This window comes from Sitophilus oryzae, unplaced genomic scaffold, assembly GCF_002938485.1.
Source record: "Sitophilus oryzae breed Bouriz unplaced genomic scaffold, Soryzae_2.0 scaffold_1576_pilon_pilon, whole genome shotgun sequence".
Classification (NCBI taxonomy): domain Eukaryota; kingdom Metazoa; phylum Arthropoda; class Insecta; order Coleoptera; family Curculionidae; genus Sitophilus; species Sitophilus oryzae.
The window spans coordinates 8,144,111-8,166,341 of NW_022146254.1; the positions used below are offsets into that span (position 1 = coordinate 8,144,111).

The 22,231-nt window shown below is 33.4% G+C and overlaps 1 protein-coding gene across 1 annotated transcript in view; it reads left to right on the forward strand.

Moving 5' to 3' along the window:
• Nucleotides 1–22,231, forward strand: part of LOC115879069 — a 39,627-nt gene that overhangs the window by 4,310 nt on the left and 13,086 nt on the right. The window contains exons 3-6 of the mRNA XM_030895713.1: nt 1,113–1,248; nt 19,273–19,557; nt 19,617–19,912; nt 21,639–21,856. Of these exons, the coding sequence (XP_030751573.1) occupies nt 1,113–1,248; nt 19,273–19,557; nt 19,617–19,912; nt 21,639–21,856 (935 nt within the window). The remainder of the gene's footprint in view (nt 1–1,112; nt 1,249–19,272; nt 19,558–19,616; nt 19,913–21,638; nt 21,857–22,231) is intronic.

Here is a 22,231-nt window from a genome sequence, read left to right on the forward strand (position 1 = left end):
AATCCACAAAATTTCAAATCAAATTCAAATGTGTCAAATGAATCGTCAAACAGAACTGTCAAGGATCCCCACCCTAGAATGCTTTTTCGCCCACCATGCATGAATACATGGATAGCATTATGCTCCTTCCTTAGTCTTCTTATTCAAAGGTTTTTACCGTAAAATGACCGTTTTTCCTTTTCATATGCCCAATCGGTCAAAATATTGACCGGTGCCGAGATTGAGATGTTCGCATCCAAAATGTAGTTTCTATCTTTTATAATGTCCATAAACTGTTTCCATACATACTGGTGATTAATTATAGTGTTTTTCGGCTTACTTTCGGCAACTTTTTCTTCAATTGCACTTAAAGAATCGTGTCCAAATCGAGACATTTTTAGAATACCTATTAAAAATAATTTACGTCTAAGTGACAAATGTGTCATTGTTACTTAGACATTCTGCGGGAAATTTTCACCGGGTAATTTTCGATTTTAGCGGGCAATTTTCGTCGAAAATTACCCGCTTGATATGGGATTTTTTGTACATAAGTGAAATATTCAAAGTAAAATAACTCCGTTATTTTGGACTTATTTGAAAAACGATAAGGGAAAATATGTTTCTTTTATCGAGATCTACCACCCCTTAAAATACTTGCACTTATTTCTGGGACACCGTGTATGTAAAATTATATGGGAAATATCATCAATCGTCATTTCCAAGCCAACTGGACGCCGTTTTTTTTTCGGTCACATGGTATTATAGGTCATTTTATTCAGAACGTCATTCGCCATCGAATGAAATAAAAAAATATCGCGGGCATCATTTAAAAATCAAAAATTTTAGTAATTTCCGGTAAAACAGGTAGTGACTGAAACTAATTGAATACGTCAATCAGTCCTGATTTATGTCATATACTAACATACCAATATCGTTTTTTTTTTCTGAAAAAATATAAATGGTATAAAGGTGAGCCAGTTTTGAAAAACACCCGGTATGTAACAGTAAAAAAACAAAGAATTTTAAAAATAATTATTTTAAATACCTAATACTGGCATTTTTCATATAAACAAATATCTTCTTCAAAATCTTTTAGATGCTATAGGTATTTTAATTGATCTGATTTTTTATAGAAAGGTAACCTTTCCCCAAACGAAGAAAACGACAAGGAAAAAGAAGGTGTGCCTCGCGGAAGAAAAAGATGGAAAAGGAAAATTTCCCGAAAACAATTTCGACATCACGATATCAAACTGTTCACACCTGGAGAATGTAAGTAAATAATCTAAAAAAAAAATTTTGACTTGTTGAAATTGAAATATAAATATTCTATCGTTTAAGCATACCGAACGAAAAATACGGCGTCAAAGACGGCTGGGAAATGACAATCAATGATAATTTTGGGCAGGTCAAGCCCTAGACGTCATTACATGGCCCGTATTCTATATTTTTTAATGGCGCTTATACTGCTAGTTGACCTTAAGAAGGTTGTATTTTTTTATATTGAGTAAAAATGATTTTTATCCACGACTCGTGTATAATTTGATTATTATACATGAGTTTATGAAATAATAATAATATTCATTATTCACTAGTGAATAGTGGTTTCATTATTCACCGCTTCCACGGATATCTCGATCCAAACTCCAAACAAGAGCTGTCAAACATTACATTACCATTAATGTAAATAAATAATTTTTGTGTTAATTAGTTAAAGCTAAATTAGTTAGCTACCTAGTTAAAGAAAATTTAAATGTTTTGTTTCCATGTTACTTACTCGTTATACTCGTTCAATATTTTTTTGACATTAAAAATAAAAACTTCTATTAATATTATCTATTTTTTTTTCTTAGTCCTGGATAAAGTATAGTATTCTACTCGCATATAATGGCTGTTATTCACTTGGATGATTTATGATCATAAACTTCATCCGCGTGAATAACAGCCACCATTATATGCTCGTTGAATGATATACTACCGTATGATCGAGAAAAAATGGCGTCAACGATGGCTATGAAATGAAAATCGCTGTCATTTTATATGTAAATTTATATGGGAAATGTCATCGATCGTCATTTCCTAGCCAACTGGACGTCGTTTTTTTTCGATCATACGGTATTAATTGGTGTCGTTTAAAATTCAAAAGAAAACATTTTTTTTAGAAATATATTTGTGTGTCTGAAAACGGGGGTTCTATTCTTTTATAATCTTTCTATAATTAGTGTTAATTTTTGACAAGTTTTATGTCAATTTTTAGTAACTGATGTCTAGAGATTGACCTGGTCAAAATTATCATCGAGTATCATTCCCCAGCCGATTATTAGAGAATTTTAAAAAGATCCAAAATACTGTTACGGATTCCGTGGGTCCACTAATTTAAACTCACGATAAAATACTTAACGAATTTATTTTCTCACTTTATACACAATTACTAACTTATAACACACAACAAACTAACTATTTATAAGATTCCTTCACCAAATTGTCCGATTTTCAATTTTCACGCGGTATATTCAAATTTCAAAAACTGTCTCAGTTGCCGATGGCTCCGGCTTATATACTCTATTGACTGCTTCTCGAAATTTCCCACTCGGAAAGCGTACTTCTTCATACCAGACAATTCTATTGTCTGATTCCCTTACTTCTCGACTTGACTAAAAGATGGCGCCTGAAAAAGTCTTTTAATTTCTGGCGGATACGTTGCGGTTGTGCAGGCAACCAGTAATACATTTTTAATTTCTGGCGGATAGGCCATTTTTCTTGACATTGCCCCTTCTCAAATTTGATCGTCCCGATCAAGGTTTCCTGTCTGATATCTCTTCAATCGATCCAGATGAACTACTTTCATCTTACTTCTAGGGCTGCGTTGAATCCGGTACACTACATCATTTATCCTCTTGATGACTGTATAAGGACCTTCCCATGCTGGAGTTAACTTTGGGACCTTCCTTTCTTGCGCTGTGGATTATACAACCATACTCTATCGTCCTGTTGAAATCCCGTAGAATTAGCTCTGAGGTCGTAACGAGCTTTCATCCGGTCACTGGCTAGCGTAATCTTACTTCTCACGGCCTTATGAATTCCCAATAATCTTTCCTTCCTAACGACTCTTTCGAACGACCGTCCAACGTTATCTTGTTCCATTTTTCCTCCAGATCGAGTACTTGGTCCTTGTCTAGCTGCGCAAATCTTACAACGTTGACACCATTTCTTAACATCTTCACAATAATCCACCCAGTAAAAGCGATCTCTCAGCTTGCTCAAGGTCTTGTTTACCCCAAGATGGGCTCCAGTTTTACCACCGTGAATTTCTTCCAATACCTGGGTAACTTTCTTCCTTGGTACCAGTAACTGAGTTGTTACTGTCCTGCCATCCGCACTTTCCCACGTGCGCTTTAACAATCCATTCTCAATCACCAGTGAATTCCACTGAGCCCAGAGAGCTTTGAAAACGAGCCCCTCTGTCCGCAATATCCTGCCACGGTGGTCTCTCGCCGTTACCTTCCTTGAGCCGTAGTATTGCTCCGATGTCTGGATCTTCCATTTGATCTTTCCTCAATTGTATCGTCGTCCATGGTTCGTCAGTTCTAAGCTTAAAATTCCTTATTCTGATAGTGCTTTCGCGATGTTTCATTTTCTTGTCCAAGGTAGCTCGTCGTCGATCTAGGTCGTTGTCGATAATTTGTACCCGTCCTACACGGCACCCAGCGGTTTTCTCTAGTTTCCCGAACACAGTCTTCTTGGTATCACCAGGTATCATCACAATTTTCGATGATCTTTCTTCCATATTTCCTGGTCTCTTCTCTTTAGATACAGAAAATTCCTCATTTCCGATTTTCAGGATGTTTCTATGGTGATCAAACGAAAACCATGTTGACTGATCACATCCATACCCATGATAAAATCATCTTCAATGTCAGCCACCAAAACGCTATGCCAAAACTTCAAATTCCCTAACTCCAATTCCATGAAAGCCTCTCCCCGTACAACGGCCATTTCCCCCGTAACTGTACGTAAATACACTCTTCTTCTAAGAGGCATCATCTTCAATCCTTGTACCGAGTTAGTCCGCACCAACGATACCATAGCTTTGTCCACAGTCATACTGTGGTCCATACCTGTGTCCACAGTCATTCGAATTCTTCTACCATTGACCTTCCCGTTGATCACCAAACTGTCAGCGGTTTTTCCTAGACTCCTAACGGAAAACATCCTAGGGGCTCTGTTTTCTTCAGCCAATACTCGCTCATTAGTGTTGATTTCCTGGTGCCTATGTTCTCTCGATGGTAAACGGAATCGCATTTGGACGCGGCAATCCCGTTTGATGTGGCCATTCCTGCCACATCTATAGCAACTTATGTCCTGGGATCTTCCGATGTGCCGATGTTCTCTGGATGGTGAATGGAATCGCATTTGGATGCGACAATCCCGTTTGATGTGGCCATTCCTGCCACATCTATAGCACCTCATATCCTGGAATCTTCTTTGGTTCTCTGTCTGGGTGTTGTTGACTCCCTTGTTTATTAGTAGCTCACATAGTTTGTCGACTTTCTTACACATCTCCTCCAAACGTATGTGAGAACTCTTTGGCTGTTCCTCAACCGTTACCGAGCCTATCTTCTGTTTAGGAATGGCGCTAAATGCAGCTTCTATTTCCAGCGCCCGGACGAGTACTTCGCTGCTGGTAGAAAATCGCGATATTTGCAGCGCCCTCTGTAATTCATTGTCCCTCAGTCCGCTGATAAAGCACTGAGCAGCGAGTTCCTCCCTAAATCCTTCCGGTGCTTCTGGATATGCCAGGTGTACCAGCCGACGTAAGTCTGCTTCAAATTCCTGCAGACTCTCTCGGACCTCTGCAGGCGTGTCTTGATCTGGGCCTGGTAAAGTTGACGTCGATGTTGGTCGCCATATCTTCTGTCCAGTGCAGCGACCAAAGTTTGGTATTCCTGCTGTTGGGCTGCAGGAATAGTTTGCAACAGTTCCAGGGCAGGGCCACGCAGCGCGATGACAAGTGCCGCTGCTTTCTCCTGGTCGGTCCATCCGTTGGCAGCGGCGGCTGCTTCAAACTGGCGGTGGTACATCGTCCAGGTGGTTTGTCCATCGTAGGTCGGGGCCTTGAGGTTCGCAGTTCCATAAACGCCAGGTGTCCTTACTTGTACCTTGGTCTTCTGTAGGTCCATCTCCAATTTTTCCATTTTCTGCTGAAGGCGTTCTTCCAGATCTTCTACGACTTCTTGGAAATGGTTCTCCTGTCGTTTTTCCAGGTCTTCAAAATTCTTCTGTAGTCGAAATTCCTGATTTTCCAAAGTTTTCCTAAGACGGTCCTGATCTTCTTGTCTTTCCCTGTGACGTCGCTCCTCCACACGAATTTCCAAATTTCCTAATATTTTCTCAAGCCGGTCCTGTTCTTCTTGTTTGTCTTGTTGTCGTTGTATTTTTAAATCTTCGAAAATTTTCTCAAGCCGGTCCTGTTCTTCTTGTTTGTCTTGTTGTCGTTGAATTTTTAAATCTTCGAAAATTTTCTCAAGCCGGTCCTGTTCTTCTTGTTTTTCTTGTTGTCGTTGAACTTTCAAATCTCCGAAAATTTTCTCAAGCCGGTCCTGTTCTTCTTTTTTTTCTTTCTGGCGACGCACTTCTAGGTTTTCTACAATTTTCTCCAACCGTTCTTGTCTAATTTCTTGATTTTCCATAAGCATTTTCTGCAGTTTTTCTTGTTCTTCTGCTTTCTCTCTTCGCATATTCTCCATAAAATCGCCCAATAATTTGCTTACTTCCTCCATTTTCCTCGATTGCTCCCTTGTACCAACCATAAAAATACTCTGATTCGGTCTAAAAATCTTCCAATCCACTTAATTTCTTCTTAAAATCCTCTTGAATCGCACTTCCGACACCAATTGTTACGGATTCCGTGGGTCCACTAATTTAAACTCACGATAAAATACTTAACGAATTTATTTTCTCACTTTATACACAATTACTAACTTATAACACACAACAAACTAACTATTTATAAGATTCCTTCACCAAATTGTCCGATTTTCAATTTTCACGCGGTATATTCACATTTCAAAACTGTCTCAGTTGTCGATGGCTCCGGCTTATATACTCTATTGACTGCTTCTCGAAATTTCCCCAATTCTCGGAAAGCGTACTTCTTCATACCAGACAATTCTATTGTCTGATTCCCTTACTTCTCGACTTGACTAAAAGATGGCGCCTGAAAAAGTCTTTTAATTTCTGGCGGATACGTTGCGGTTGTGCAGGCAACCAGTAATACATTTTTAATTTCTGGCGGATAGGCCATTTTTCTTGACAATACATAAAATCAAAAATGAATGCATAGTTTGTCTTTGTTTTAGAATAGATGCTAAATTTATTTAATTTTACGAAGAATAGTGGGCACAGATAAGATTTTAAACGAACTTAAAACTATCATTTTTAGCTTATTCAACCATTTCCAATTATTATGGGGTAGCCACCCTCGCATTTTTAGATACCTACTCTCTTTGTAGTTGGGCCCATTGTCTGTTATTGGCTATGCGGGCCCAAGTTATCCCTGCTAATTTCCTAATACCATGGTCCCATCCCAATTTTCTTCTTCTATGTGGCTGCAATAACCAGGCAGTTCCATTTTAATAAATTTGTGGGAAATCGAAAAAGAGCTGCTCGATTCTTGCTGCAATAGTGCAATCCCAGAGCAAGGCAGCTCCAACTAACGTCGCCATTTATGTACTGTTATATTAAGAGAACTGATTGTTGCAGGAAACGATCGACCAATTTTTTAAAAGGGTAATTCATTAAAAATCTCGTTTTCGAAAAAAAGTGGAGCTGTCTGGTTATTGCAGCCACCCCTTCAATTACTATAGGTTTACCGGGTGCGTCTCAAAAGTGGCTCACCTCTATATCTTTTTTTCATATAAAAAACGAGATGTGGTATGTTAGTATATGATGACATAAATTAGGATATCAATCCTAATTGTTAATTTACGAGTAGTTGTTAATTTACGAGTTTACTACTACTTTAATACGCCAATCATGGCGTATTCAATTCTTCTCGACCACTTCCTGTTTTTCCGGAAATGACTACAACTTATGATTTTTAAATGGTGCCCCCGGTATTTTTTACTTTATGCGATAGAAAATGACACTCTGAATAGAATGACATATCATGTGTTAACTTCTGAGATTTTCGCATAAAGGAAAATTGTATTTTAAATTTCAATCTAGAGTGTTTTTTAATCATGGAACCTTGGATAAATAGACTTGATCGTCTAATGTTTGTTGTGTCTTGTTCTGGCCGGTTAAAAAATGCCCAAATCGTATTATTAATCATATCTCAATTTTTTCAAATGGAACGAGGGTGGCGCATTAGTATATTTGGAAAAAGCATTTTTTTACAAATAATTTGGCTCCACACACTTGGTATTTCGAGTCAAATTGTGGTTATAAACCGCATGTTGCAATTTCAAATAGACCATATTCGGAAAAGTCAAAAGTTGATATATGATATGTCATTCTATTGAGAGTGTCATTTTCTATCGAATAAACCTTTGAATAAGAAGACTAAGGAAGGAGTATAATGCTATCCATGTATTCATGCATGGTGGGCGGAAAAAGGACTCTAGGGTGGGGATCCTTGACAGTTCTGTTTGACGATTCATTTGACACATTTGAATTTGATTTGAAATTTTGTGGATTTGTGAGTCTTTAAGGAGCTTATTTTATATTATTTATTATTTATTCTACTACTCTTAGTTGTACAAAGGTAGTAAATCTAGATGGAAATTGTGGCAGAACTTAAATTAACAGTGACACTATCGCGATTTATCGAAAAAGACTCTAAAATAGTTGGTTGTGTAGCGTGCGGTAGATCTCGGCAAAAATGTGTGAAATAATAGAACAACTTTTCGCTAGTAAGTGACTATATAATATACATACGTGTAGTAAACCGATCTTTTATGAAACTCACTTAAATTAACTAATTATATATTTTTTCTTGCATTTTTGCTTTTATTTACTACTTGTCAAAGATTAGATATCAAAGAATTTAGATACGTCAATTTGACTTACCTGCTTCAGTAGCGTATCGGATGTTTATGGTTATAAATAATTATTATTTAGGAATTTTATATTTTTATAACAATTTTAATAACTACCAACATTTATTCACAATGTAAAATAAAAAAAGAATTATTGAGTCTACCCTACGTCTACCCTACATCATAGTTTATAAATAAAATTAGAACGGCACTGATAAACCGGAATTTAGGTCGGCCATATTTTAGGCCTATCGCGGTGGACCTAAGATTTTTGATATGCTCCTTCCTTAGTCTTCTTATTCAAAGGAATAAACAAATAAAATACCGAGGGTGCGATTTAAAAATCAAGAGTTGTATAAAATTTCCGATGAAAAAAACAACTGAATACGTTAATCAATCCTAATTTATGTCATATACTAATATACCAAATCTCGTTTTTTTTTATCTGAAAAAATAAAAAAAGTTATAGGGGTGAGCCACTTTTGAGACCGGGTGTGGTAGGTATATTTATAAGCATGCAAAATTGTTTATACAATAATTATACCAAAATGTATTCAAGTCGTACTCAGATACTAGAAATTTAATTAGATACTGAATCATTTTGTTCAAATGATGTCAGTAAAAATAGCAATAAAAATTTTGGAAGCTGGAATTCAGCTTACAGTTTGCATTAATTCTTAAAAATTCAATGATTCCAAATGCATCAATTCCGAATTCAGAGAATCAATGCAAAATTAATTTGCAATGCGAATTCAGAGAATCTAAATCAATTTAGAAATATTTTTTGTCAATTTGGACCAAACTTATTTGGTTACAAATTAATAATTCAATCCCAAAAAGGAGAAAAGTGAACTTCGAGTTGGATGTGTCCATATAGACTGTATTTTAATCCTAAAACTTAAATTTCCTCCCGCGCGCCAGCAAATTACATAATTAAGCATCAAAAACAACAGTATCTTATCTGTTTGTTATCTTCTTGGTTTTATCGCTTAGATTTAGATATTATTGGGTGGAAAAATGAAATGTATGCTTATCTACCTAATAATTAGAGCGTAGAAGTAACAAAAACTGTTGATAATGGTTCCAGATAAGATAGGAGAAGGTAACACATTTTTTTATTAAAACCTCTTGCGAAAATAACTTGAAATATAGCGATAAATTCACAAATATCTGTGTCAATTATACGGGATGATAAACTGCTATATATTTTATGTATAGGTAACATTTTTAATTGTTAAAATGTGTATGTCCGAAAATTTGAATAACCCCTTTTTGGTGAATAACCCTTTTGGTAATGAGTTAAAATAAATATTTGTTAAGTATTAGAGATGAGCAAAAATGCGATTCTCCAATCGCAATTGAAATTGCTATTGAAAGGAAGTGATCGAAATGAATTGAATACGTCAATCAATCCTAATTTATATCATATGCCTTCATACCAAATATCCTTTTTTAGCAGAAAAAATAAAAAAGTTATAGAGGCGAACCATTCTTGAGAAACACCCGGTATATTATTGATCTTGGCGCTAGAAAATAATACCTTCTCTTTAAATAAATAAAATCAGCGAAAAAATTCAATCGTAATTTACTATAAAATGCTTCAATGGACCACAAATTACATTCGCAACAAAATCGCAAATCGCAACACCTAAAAATTCAAGCTCACAGACAGAACAAAATCGCAAATCGCAGCAAAATCGCAACCATAGTAATATTGGCACAAAATTACATTCGCAACAAAATCGCAAACCTAAAAATTCAAACTCACAGATAGAAGGTTATCGCGGTCCTATTTTACAAAATCACAATCGCAACAAAATCGCAAATCGCAGCAAAATCGCAACCATAGGAATATTGGTTGCCTAAATTGAAACTCGCAAATAGAAAAAATCGCAGTTGCAGTTTCCTATGACAGCCAATATCAGATTGCGATTGCGATTGCGATTGCCGATTGCCAATATCAGATTGCGATTTAAAATCGCTGCGATTGAATCGCAGTTTGCGATTTATTGCTCGTCTCTATTAGGTATGATTTGTATTGCCCCACTATTACTTTAATGACTATAATTAATACCAGTGAGTAATTTATAAGATTAATATATAATATCATTGCTTTGTAGTCAATTGCAGCATCACTGTATTAGTGTGAGGTAAAAAATATTTTGTCCACGACCACTTAATAATAAATCAATATTCTACTTCCTAGCTGAAGGACTATGGTGCCCATATTTGTAATAGAGTAAAATATAACAGCTGATAACAGTGAATTTTGATAAATCACACTTTGCATTTACTTTACATTCCAATGCAACATCCCGACATCCCGATGCTCGGCGTGGATGATTTGACCTTTTTCTTATCTTTTCTTTTTATTAATTTTGACGTTTAAAATTGACAAATGTTAAGTTGGTATTAAGTGGCATATCAAAAACTTGTTTAAAATCAAAAAATGAATTATGAGAGTTATGATAATGAGCCCTGTACACCACCAGAGATAGCAGAGGCGGCCAAATTAACAAGTCTTGGATTGCTACCACAAAAGTCTAAGGATCATTACATGTCTGCCTATAAAAACTTTCTCGACTGGAGGATTGCTAAAGGCATAAATTCGTTTTCCGAATCCATGTTATTAGTATATTTAGTTGCCTTTGTAACGGAACAAAAATCAATCTCCTGATTGACTAAAGAATATTGGTACAATATTTTCATGCAAAGAACTTGAAATAATATCAATGAAATTCAAATACATATATAACTTTAAATAAAACACAAATTATCAACTTTAGTTACACAAAACAACAAAAAGTCAGATACTGGTAGTCCAATTTTTCGTTCAACAACTGTACTCAACTAAAGTTGGTAGAAGTAGGTATGTTTTATTGCAAAAAACTTGAAGCAGCATCAATAAAATTCAAATACATATATAACGATAAATAAAACACAAATTACCAACTTTAGTTACACAAAACAACAAAAAGTCAGCTGCTGGTGGTATGATCTATAATTTTTCAACAAATTTATTTTACTAAAGGTGGTAGAAAAAAGTACTAATATACAGGTATGTCGTAAAACAAATCTAATAATAAAATTCCCAAATATTTGAAAATAGAATAGTTCGAGATGACTGCGACTCTCGATGCATAGCAACTGATGATGACGTTTTTATTATCTTTTAGTTAATTTTGACGTTTGAAATTGCCAACTTTTAAGTAGGTAGTGACATTTTCCCCTAAAACATGAATACAATAATTAATAGTAAGATTAACATTAAAAATGCAAATTCAAACACTCCTCATAATTATTATAATGGCCGTGGACAAAGTATAGTATTCAACTCGCCATTTATAGTCATTATTCATTAATGGCTAGCAACAGTTTCTCAAAAAACAGTGTACAAAAACTTTGGAAAAAGCATTCAACAAATTAGGTTGATACAACGAAGGTTCGAAGATATATGATGAATACCTGAATTAGTGTTCCCTAGAGAACCCACAATCCCGATGTTAAATCCCGGGATCTCGAAAACCTCGAAAAATTTAAAAGCCCAATGTACAATGATTAGGCTTTATTCAATTTGGTCTTTCTAAGATCGTATTTTATTTATACCAAGCAGAACGTCAATATCTAAAATATAACTGTATTATATTTTCGTGTTTGCTATATTTTATTTTTTTGTGACAAGAATTTTATTTTTTTTAATTATTACTAAATATGAATGTTACTTTGTCTTATCTATTTTAATAAAACTCTTTTCTCATTTTCTTTTTGATATAAGTATCTGCATTTTTATTAAGTATTTCCTGTGATACTTCTTTAGATTAGATTTTTCACTCTGATGGTCAATTCCAGGATTATAGGGGATCCCGTGATCCCCAAAACGGGATCCCGATCTCGAAAATTGGAAACGCTAACCTTAACCATCTAGTACATACTTGCTGCTGTACATTATCTGAATTGCGAATAGCTCTGTGTAGAAAAGCACAAATGAATGAGCTTAAGAGGTTCTACGGTTAATCAATAAAGTAGGCCTAAAAATGAAACTAAATAAAATGCGTCATGTACAGTGTACTGGTAAATATTCAGGTCATTGAACGAGAGAAGAATCATTGATATCTCATAAAAAATAGTAGATGGTTTTACATATACTTGAGTCAATTGATTGACGAAAAATGAACTTGTTTGGCACCCGAGAGAGCTATGTTTTTTCTGAGTATAATAAAACTTATTAGGTATATCCAAAAAAATCCTTTTTGGGTATTTCGCCACTGCACTGCAAGAAAAATCTACAAAATAAAATAGTTATTTTTTGTAAACACTTCTGGCGTTAAACCTAAACGGACGCTGCTTGTCAGAAGTTGTGTTTACAGTTATAAAAATGTTTGCCTAACAAAGAAAAAAATGCTTAACGTTTCGGAAAGTTTTCTCTTTCCGTCGTCGGAAGCAAAAAAATATAAAGAATCAAGAAAAAAACTGTTTAAAATATTTAAATTGAACTATTCCAGAACACTTTACTTTTTAAAACAGATACGTCTACAAGAAATCGTTGACGTTCTGTTAAAATGACATTATATTAAGTTAAACTTCAAAATTAACAATTACTACCTGATAACAATTACTTAATAAGGTAAAACCAAAAAGCCCAAACTTTCTGTATGATTATTTTTAAATTTTACGTATGTTATGTTTATTTATGTTATGTTCTTTAAAATCAAAGAAGCGATTGCCATACATTACTAACATCTACAGATGCATGATCAATACATTTATTTTTATTAGATTGAATTAAAAAAGCCTCTTTTATTTTTCTTTTAGAGGCTATCGCTTCTTTCATTATAATTTTGGCGTTATTAAAATTTATTCTGTGCCCTGTGTCCCATGAATGCTGACAAATCTTAGATTTGCGAAAATCTCCCTTTCTTAAATAATCTTTACGTTCTTTAATTCTAACAGTTAATTCCAAACATAACGCAGCCATATTAGGCTTTTTTGAAAAACTATTTATTGTATTATTTTCAAAATCTTCCATAAAAATATTACTTAACAAAGGAGTGAGAGGTGATTCCATTGCCATACCGAAATCTTGTTCGTTTAGGTTTAACGCAGAAGTGTTTACAAAAAATAACTATTTTATTTTGTAGATTTTTCTTGCAGTGCAGTGGCGAAATACCCATAAAGGATTTTTTTGTATAGATGAATCCGCCACATAGGTATAGACATTTTTTACTTATTAGGTACTATAGTTAAAATATCCAGTATTGTGTTAGTGTTCAAGATTTACCTATTTTGTTTCCTGTTCGACATAACTGTAATGTAAATAAAAAATAATAAAATTTCCCGGAACTCAACATGGTTTTCAAAAAAACATATATTTCAAAATTGTGAAGATGATATCAGGGGTGCACAGACGCGAGGGATAATGGAGGTAATTACTGTCCATCTAAGATTCGCTGAAGACATAGTCCTAAGTGCCAATAGTCCTGAAGAACTACAAACACAAATTAATGAACTAAATACAGCCAGCAATAAAGTGGGTCTCAAAATGAATTTAGCAATATTTTGGACAACTAATACAAATCTCTACTACCAGAAATCAACAGAAGAATTAAAAGTTAGCATGGAGTACTTATGGAAGAAACTCAATCATATTCAAATCTAGAATGCCACTCTATCTAAAGAAGAAAACATTTGACCAATGTGTACTGCCAGTCATGACCTATGCATGCGAAACCTGGACACTTTAAACGGACATGATAAGGAAACTGCAGGTCGCATAATGCTCAATGGAACGAAATATGCTGGGAATAACCAAGAGAGACCGTAAAAGAATAAAGTGGATACTACAAAAGATCCAGGTAATAGATGTCATCCACAGAGTCAAATCCCTTAAATGACAATGGGCAGGACAAGGCAGGACATCTGACAAGAAGAACGGACAACAAAAATGACCACAAAAATTACAGCATGGTACCCACGAGGAATTAAGTGACTTAGAAGAAGACCGAACCTGAGATGGGACCATAATATTAGGAAATTAGCAGGGATGGCTTGGGCCCGCATAGCCAACAATAGATAACAATGGGCTCAACTACAAAGAGAGTGAGGGTGAGGGAGGTTACATCATAATTGGAAATGGTTGAATAAGCTGAAAAAGATGATGATGAATCCAAGTTAGTTACAATAATCAGCATAGATAATCCAGATGAATCCAAGTTTATTTTTACCGTAGTAACAATACCTTTTAACGCAAATTTAATTTAAATCTTAGTACTTTACATAAATATTACCACTACCCCTCCCAGACTCAATCTCTAGATACGCCACTGGGTGATATTAATGTGTAGTAATGCTAACAATAATAACAATAACTAATTATATTAATAATGTAATTATTACTCTTTTGACGAATTCTTAATTTCTTACTGATATTTGTGGGAATATTGCTACTAAAAATAAAATACTTAAATGGTACATGAAAAATGCATTTAATTATCAATATCTGATATGAATTCAGTGGCGCCTATTCCAGTGAAGTAGATGAAAAAACTCTCTTCATTTGAAAATATAGTAAAAAATATGTATTATATTTCAGAAAAAATAATAAATTATATAAATGTATGCAGTAACTAACTGCATTATCTACCGACATAGAACTTATACAGTGGAGGATTTAGACTTTTATTTGGGGGTAGGGTCAAACTCACACGAAATAAGATTTTTTGGACCAAAATTATAATATTATTATATCGACTTTCAAAAACGTCTCGCCCTAGAAACAACATAATAAAGCATCTAGGGGCGCCTTTGGTACTATATGCACTCGGTTTTAACTTTTGGACATACATATTAGCTTAGTTTTATTCTCTCATTCTTCTCAGATTGACTGTCCCAGCTTACTAAGCGAACTATCTTTGCATGTTCCGGGGATAATTCTGCGTGGGTTCGATCTGTTCCATATACCTTTTCACAGAACTAACTATGGAATGTCATCTGCGCTTACAAGATTTTGTGTAGAGGCTAATCAGATTATTGATAAAGATTGTGATATCGACTTCTTCTGTGATAATATAAATAGTTTCAAGAATAAAGTAAAGGCGGTGGTTTTGTAGTAATTTATTGTAAAGTTTCTGTTGTGATGGATTTTATTCTAGTTGTAATTATAATTATTGTTGTATGTACATTTAAATGGCTGGTCCGTAAATGTATTATTTTATTTTATTTTTATTTTATACATAGGGCTCTGATAAGTTTTATATGTAATAAAATAATTCTATATAATATGGTGATACGTGGTTGCTATCGTTTATTATTTTAATTAATAATTGTTTCTGCCACTGATATTTGATTAGACTCAATTGATTAAAAATTGCTTTTATTATCATTTTTTATACTCATTGTTCGTTCTATTACAAATAATGTTTATTAACGTTCTACAACGATAAAATACCTCAAACAATATTACACATTGCCTTTGTTATGGCCGATTCTGTTGAAAAATACCACACTTAGTCATAACAAAAAGGACAAATATAATTGCAAAAGCACCAACATTGAATGTTTCAGCTAGCGCAATCTTATTAACCAAATATTGTCGATTTCACTGTTGATATTTGTGATTTAACGTTGTAAATTTGTGTCGTTGTTATCAGTGATTTAACTTTGTTTTAAGTATGCATATCATAAAATGTTTTTGTCTGCATATTCTGCAACTGATTGATAATCTAATTCCTCATTTTTCAAGAGAACTAACAACACACATAACGTTTTACCATACGTTTTGCCGCCCCATTAAAACGGAAGACGGTCTGTAGAACTGATGGCATTTCTGTAGACCAAAGGTTCCTAAAAAAATTACTCATTTTCACTTTCAAAATTTTACTGCTTTCTGTGGACTTCTGCTACATTTCTACCATATTCCCAAAATCGTCACAAAATGTCAAGATTACTTACTTACTTACTGCCATTACTCACTGACGAGTATTTGACACGTATCAGAAGATGGTTACACAAGGCTTTTCTTTCATGAACTTTTCTGTGATTGAAAAACTCAATACGTGATATTATCTTTCTTCCGCACTCCGGACGACAAAAATCTCATTACTTTGTAGCCAGTTTACTTTTTGGTTGTCGTTGTTAACTGAGTTTACAATTCTTCTACATTGCGTTCTGTTGTGCGCTGCTTCCTCCCACTTATTCTGCATGCTTATCCCTTTTAAGTTTTCATGGAAAATATCCTTCTATATTTTGAGATGTCCATCCAGTTTCTTCTTACCCTCTACAAGCTCACCGTAAAGAAGAGATTTCGGTAGGCGGTCTTCTTGCATCCTGCATACGTGGCCAGCCCATTTTAAGCGGGATTTAGTAATCATGACTTCAGCGCTCTCGCAGCTACCTTTTTCAACGACTAATACGTTTGACACATATGCGGTGGTGTTAGGTCTAGAATGACCTCCATTGCTACTGTTGGGCATGTTCTCACGACTCCTGTGATTTTAGGATGATAACAAATTACTTAAAATTAAAATTTAATAAGAAATGTTGCTATATTGAAACAGTCAATATGTGAAACACTAACGTTAAATTTATTTTCACACACACGATTTGTAGAACACCCTGTACGAATATATTACGTTTATTTACAAATAGATATGTCGTACTTTATATTGAGATAAAATTGATAAAATAGATTAGTAGTAATTAATATTTTACTAAGATAAAGCTAATGTTTTACTTGAATATTCATATGAAATATAAAAATAAGATACGGCTTTCGATTTCATTCATATAGAATATAGTAACAAAATAGGTATTTATGTATAGTGAGTTTCGTGATAATTTAGCTAAAAGAAAGGAAAATATATATTTTTCATTGGGGAGGATAATTGTTAAAATATTTAATTTATACTCTTTGTAGTGATTTACTGTAAGTATATCAATATTCTATACAAAGTATATTTATAGGCTATAGGCTCTCATAGAACAATGTATAGTTTGAGAAAATTATACAAAATTAAGTCTTCGAATCAGGGAACATTTCGACAGACGACATCCAAAAAATGACATAAAATGCCATACTTGTAAACTAAAATGACAGATAACAACTGTCACTGGCATATCGTCCTATTGCTGCCAAAAGTCACTAACTAACATTTTTCCGAACAACCAAATTCAATCACTAACTATGTTTTGAAGCGGATAATCGATTGCAAGAGTCATTAACTACGATTTCTGGCTATTCATGTTTTATTTTAACATCTTTATGCAATGCAATTCATCTTTAGACGCATTTTTCTCGAAAGTAATAAAAAGTAAGTTAGTGACTTTTGGCAGCAATGGGACGATATATTCTCTCGTTGCAGAGACTGTGATCTGTCTATACGATATTAGAATGAAAGCGTTTTCCGTTAAGAAAACATAATATCTTAATTGTCTAAGAAAATAGGCCTTTAAATACGCAGTTTTCGTAAAAATTTGAATTTTTCATATACTAAGTTATTTTGAAAGATTTAAAAACTTTTGAATTGTGAAAGATTTTTTAAATTCACCCCGGGAAGGAGAGAAATAAATAAAATTATTTTTTCGAAATTTCGGAAAAAGAACGGTAAGTGCTAGAAAAAAAGTTCAAATAAAAGTTGTGAAGCGTCAAATTTTTCATAGAAATGATTTCTATACTTTTTATGCTCAGATCAAAATTAACCGAGATAGGGTTAGTAATAAGTATAGTTATTAAGGGTTAGTTAGAATTAACCGAGATAGAAGCTAGAGGATGATAGTAGAAATAAAACAAAAATATACGTTGCTGAAAAATTTATTTATTTAACATTTTTATTCAAATTGTTTGGAAAATTATCAATTTCAATTAAGATTTTTTTTAAATTCACCCCGAGAAGGGGTGTTGCTTCCTTTCAGATCACTTTACATTATCCTAAGATATGGGTAAATGCATTTCGATAATTTCAGAGATATTAATAAATAAATAAAAAAAAGATATTTTTTTCAACCTTCCTTAAAAAAATATTACAAATACAAGAATACTACTGTCCTGAAATCAAAACTATATTAGGTATTTACTTTAGATGATCTATACTTACTTTGCTATAAATTTGGTAATCTTAAATCATACAGGGTGTTCAAAATTCTGCGCCAAACTTTCTCAAATATAAAGTAATTTTTCTTTGTTTTTTTAAATGGAACACCCTGTATATTCTTTTTTTATTAGATGGAGAGTTAACAAATGAACATTTATTGCATTTAAGGTATTTCAAAATTTTTAGTAGTTTCGCAGATACACGCAGTATTATTTCATATGGCTCCTTCAACGGTAAAATACGAGAGAAAAATGATTGGGTGGCTTTGATAAACATTTACTGTGGAAAATGCCATATGAAATATAAAACCGCGAATATCTACGAAACCTTTAAAAATTTTGAAATACTCTAAATACAAAAAATGTTATTTTTTTAATTCTCCATCTATTAAAAAAATAATATACAGGGTGTTCCATTTAAAAAAACGAAGAAAAATTATTTTATATTTTACAAAGTTTGGCATAGAATTTTGAACATCCTGTATGATTTATGATTACCATATTTATAGCAAAGTTAAGTGCAGACCATCTAAAGTAAATACCTAATATAGTTTTGATTTCAGGACTGGTTCTTGTATTTTTAATAAAATTTTTAAGAAAGGCTGAAAAAAATACATTTTTTTTTTTATTTATTAATATATCTGAAACTATCAAAATAAATTTAATCATATCTTAGGATTATGTAAAGTGATCTGAAAGGAAGCCAAAAATGCAATAATATACAGGATATTCCATTTAAAAAAAATCATCCCCATCCACTCACTTTTTTGAGCCACCCTATAGAAGTTAAAATATTTTCCTGAAATACATTCTATTATATACTTTAAGTTTGCACTTGAATAAATTTTTTTATTCTAGAAGCTACCCCGACGCACTATTGCCGGACTCTGTAGATATCATTTTTATGTAAAATTGGACTTTCTACAACTTTTATATGAAGTTTTTTTGGTCCTTACCATTTCTCCGAAATTTCGAAAAAATAATTTTATTTATTTATCTCACCCCTTCTCGGGGTGAATTTAAAAAAAATCTTTCACAATTCGTTTTTAGATCTTTCAAAGTAACTTATATCAAAAATTTGTTGTTGGTTTTTACCAAAACTTGGCAACATAGGATTGATGTCTACGGAATATTGGGACACCCTGTATTAATTATTATTTAATATTTTTTCAGATAAAACTTCTACTTTACTGAAACAAAAAGACGTTAACAACACTGAACAAAATAAATTAGATAATATTCAGAAAGAAACGATCACAGATTCCATTGTGACATCTTTAGGTGGCCAGAAACAACATCAGGTTCCTGTAGATGTTAAGATATCGAGTCATTTCAGAGTAGCGGATCTGATCGAACCAACAGCATGTTTAAAACAAAAACATGAGGAAAACAACAACACCCGCAGTGTTCAGAATAACAATAGTAATAATATTAATGTAGGAAAGCATCATTTACCCGGTTAGTTTTAATAATACTTCCCATCTCTACAAGATTATTGACAAATTATTCTTTTTCAGCGATTATAATGGAAAATCCGATAGTAAATAGAAGAATGACTGATAATAATGTACCCAAAAATTCTTGCAATGGGCTCGATGAATATTCATTCAGAAAATCTTTTACAGAATCTACACCTATTCAAAATCATGCGACGCCAACAGTGCCACTTATTCAGAAGCCAACCTATTTTGAGGAACGACAGTTTATGTGGCAAAAAATTGGCTTAAGCAGTCACCTAAACAAAGCTAGCCCGGTTGTTCAGACAACACAATCGCAACAGATAAATAATTATTTTAAGGATACGAACAATGAGGTAGTACATTCTTTTTTTTAACATTTTAAAATATACTGTCTAAAGATTCACTTACCTAGTGATGTAAAATTATATATAATAGCTCTAAAAGCCCAAAAGTTTTCCTTCTCCATTTGTTTCTGTCTTTCGCCTTTATTCTCCAACCGTCCACTCTTATCCTTCTCAAGTCCTCTTCAACATCCTTTTTCCATCTGGTTCTCGGTCTACCCCCCTTCTCTTTCCATCTATTTCACGTTTTATTATCATACTAGGAATTCTTACTTCAGCCATTCTTTCAATGTGTCTCAGCCATCTCAGTCTTTGTGCCCTTCCTACTCCCGTTATACTCGGTGACCGATATAGTTGCTTTAATTCTTCATTTATTCTTCTGGTTCATATGTTGTCTATATTTTTTCCTCCAAAAATCTTCCTCAATATTTTTCTTTCCCAAATCTCTAGCCTCGAACTTTCCGTTACATTGAACGTCCACGTTTCACATGCATACAGCACTATTGATCGTATCATTGTTTGATGCATTCTGGTTTTTAAACTTCTAGAGATGTTCTTACTCTTAATAATTTTCTGTAGTGCGTTAACACATCTATTTCCTGCCATAATTTCTTGAGTTACATTTGGTTTCCTGAGAAATACGGCTCCTAGATATGTGAATGTGTCTATACTTCCTCAAACTTGTATCGTTTCCCTCTCTCAGAATCTATGTAAAATTGCCGGTAATTTATAAATCGGTAATATTACCGGTAATACTACGGTAACATTGGTAATCGATAAGAAAGAGCTTTTTAAATAATATTATTTTTTTTATTTAAAAACTGAAAAAACATTAGAAAAGACAAGAACGGTTTTAAACTAGTTAGACTCAGAGTGACCTACGTCGTCATTTGGTTCTTCTTTCTCTTTCGTTAATTGAGTCAAGTCTATTACACACTTCGAAATCGATATATTCATCTTCTTCTTCTTCTATTTCTTTCTTAGCAGCTTCTTCTACCCTTCTTAGATGCTCTTCCCCATTTAGTAAATTATAATTAAGGGCAATATAAGTAAGTTTTCCGACCCTTTCTACGGTTAGTCTGTTTCTTCTTGGCTGATGAACAAATCCATAAGTACTAAAGGTTTTTTCGGTTGTGGCTGTTGACAATGGTAAATTTAAAATGTCTACAGCTAAAATACTTATTTTAGAGCTGGACAAATGAAAAAGAGTAGAGCGGAAAAAAAGCAATATTTCCAATGTTACCGATCTTGCCGTAATATTACCAAAGTTGCCGGTAATATTATCATGGTAATATTACCCTTTACGTCACTACACTTACCCAAAAAATACCAAAAAACACCCAGTATATTATTCCGATATTCAATGGAGTTACCTCAAGGATATCTCACCCTTCCACAAAGATTTTCATAGATAATGTAATTTCTATGATTTAGTGTAAGTAGATCTGTTGTTGAACGTTGATTTAACAAAAATTAAAGGATATTGAGTAAAATATTTAATGGTAATAAAGAAGTACACGTTTCATATTTTAATTTTTAATAATTAGAGGTTTATAACTCGATATATAAGAACATATGCTCAAAATGCTTCCCTTTTTGTTCGGTGCATAAAATGATTCCCTTTTCAAACGATGTTTACCGAAGGGGTATACATATACGCCCATCACTGATTAAAACCCTTATAAATTTTCAGTTATTAATATTGGAAAGATCACTCTTCATATGTTTCGAATTTCAGGCTGCAAAACTTTGTGAATCTATAGAAACGACAACAATTGATGAACCAGAAGATTTATCAGTAAAGCAACCAGTCGATTTGAGTAAAAAGAAGTTAGAAATTCAAAATAAAGAAGTAAAATATAAAGACTATGAAATAAGTAAATTGGATAATTTAAAAATTCATTTATCTCGTAGAAAAAGTAAATCAAATGACGAACGAGACAATATTCAACCAAGGTTAGTTTTTTTAATATGTGAAGTTAAAGCATTATATAAAATTATCGATTAATTAAAATGATTAACTAAAAATCATACAAGATCAAAAACATTCAAAAATAATGTTTTAATGTAAAAATAAAATAAGCCGTAAATCAGCCCGTAACTCCGAAATGGTAACATATTTCGATGTGGGGTTTTTACCATCATGTTTTTAATAAAAACTGAGCTCCAAACACCGATATTAGTTTTCGTCTCCTGTAGAAAAGGGCGTTTTCCTTTAAGAGTGTCCAATTTGGTCCACCCTGTACCTTTTGCTTTCCGAAATTTGTATACGAGAAGTAAGATACAATATATACCGGGTGCGTCTCAAAAGTGAGCCACCCCCTATAACTT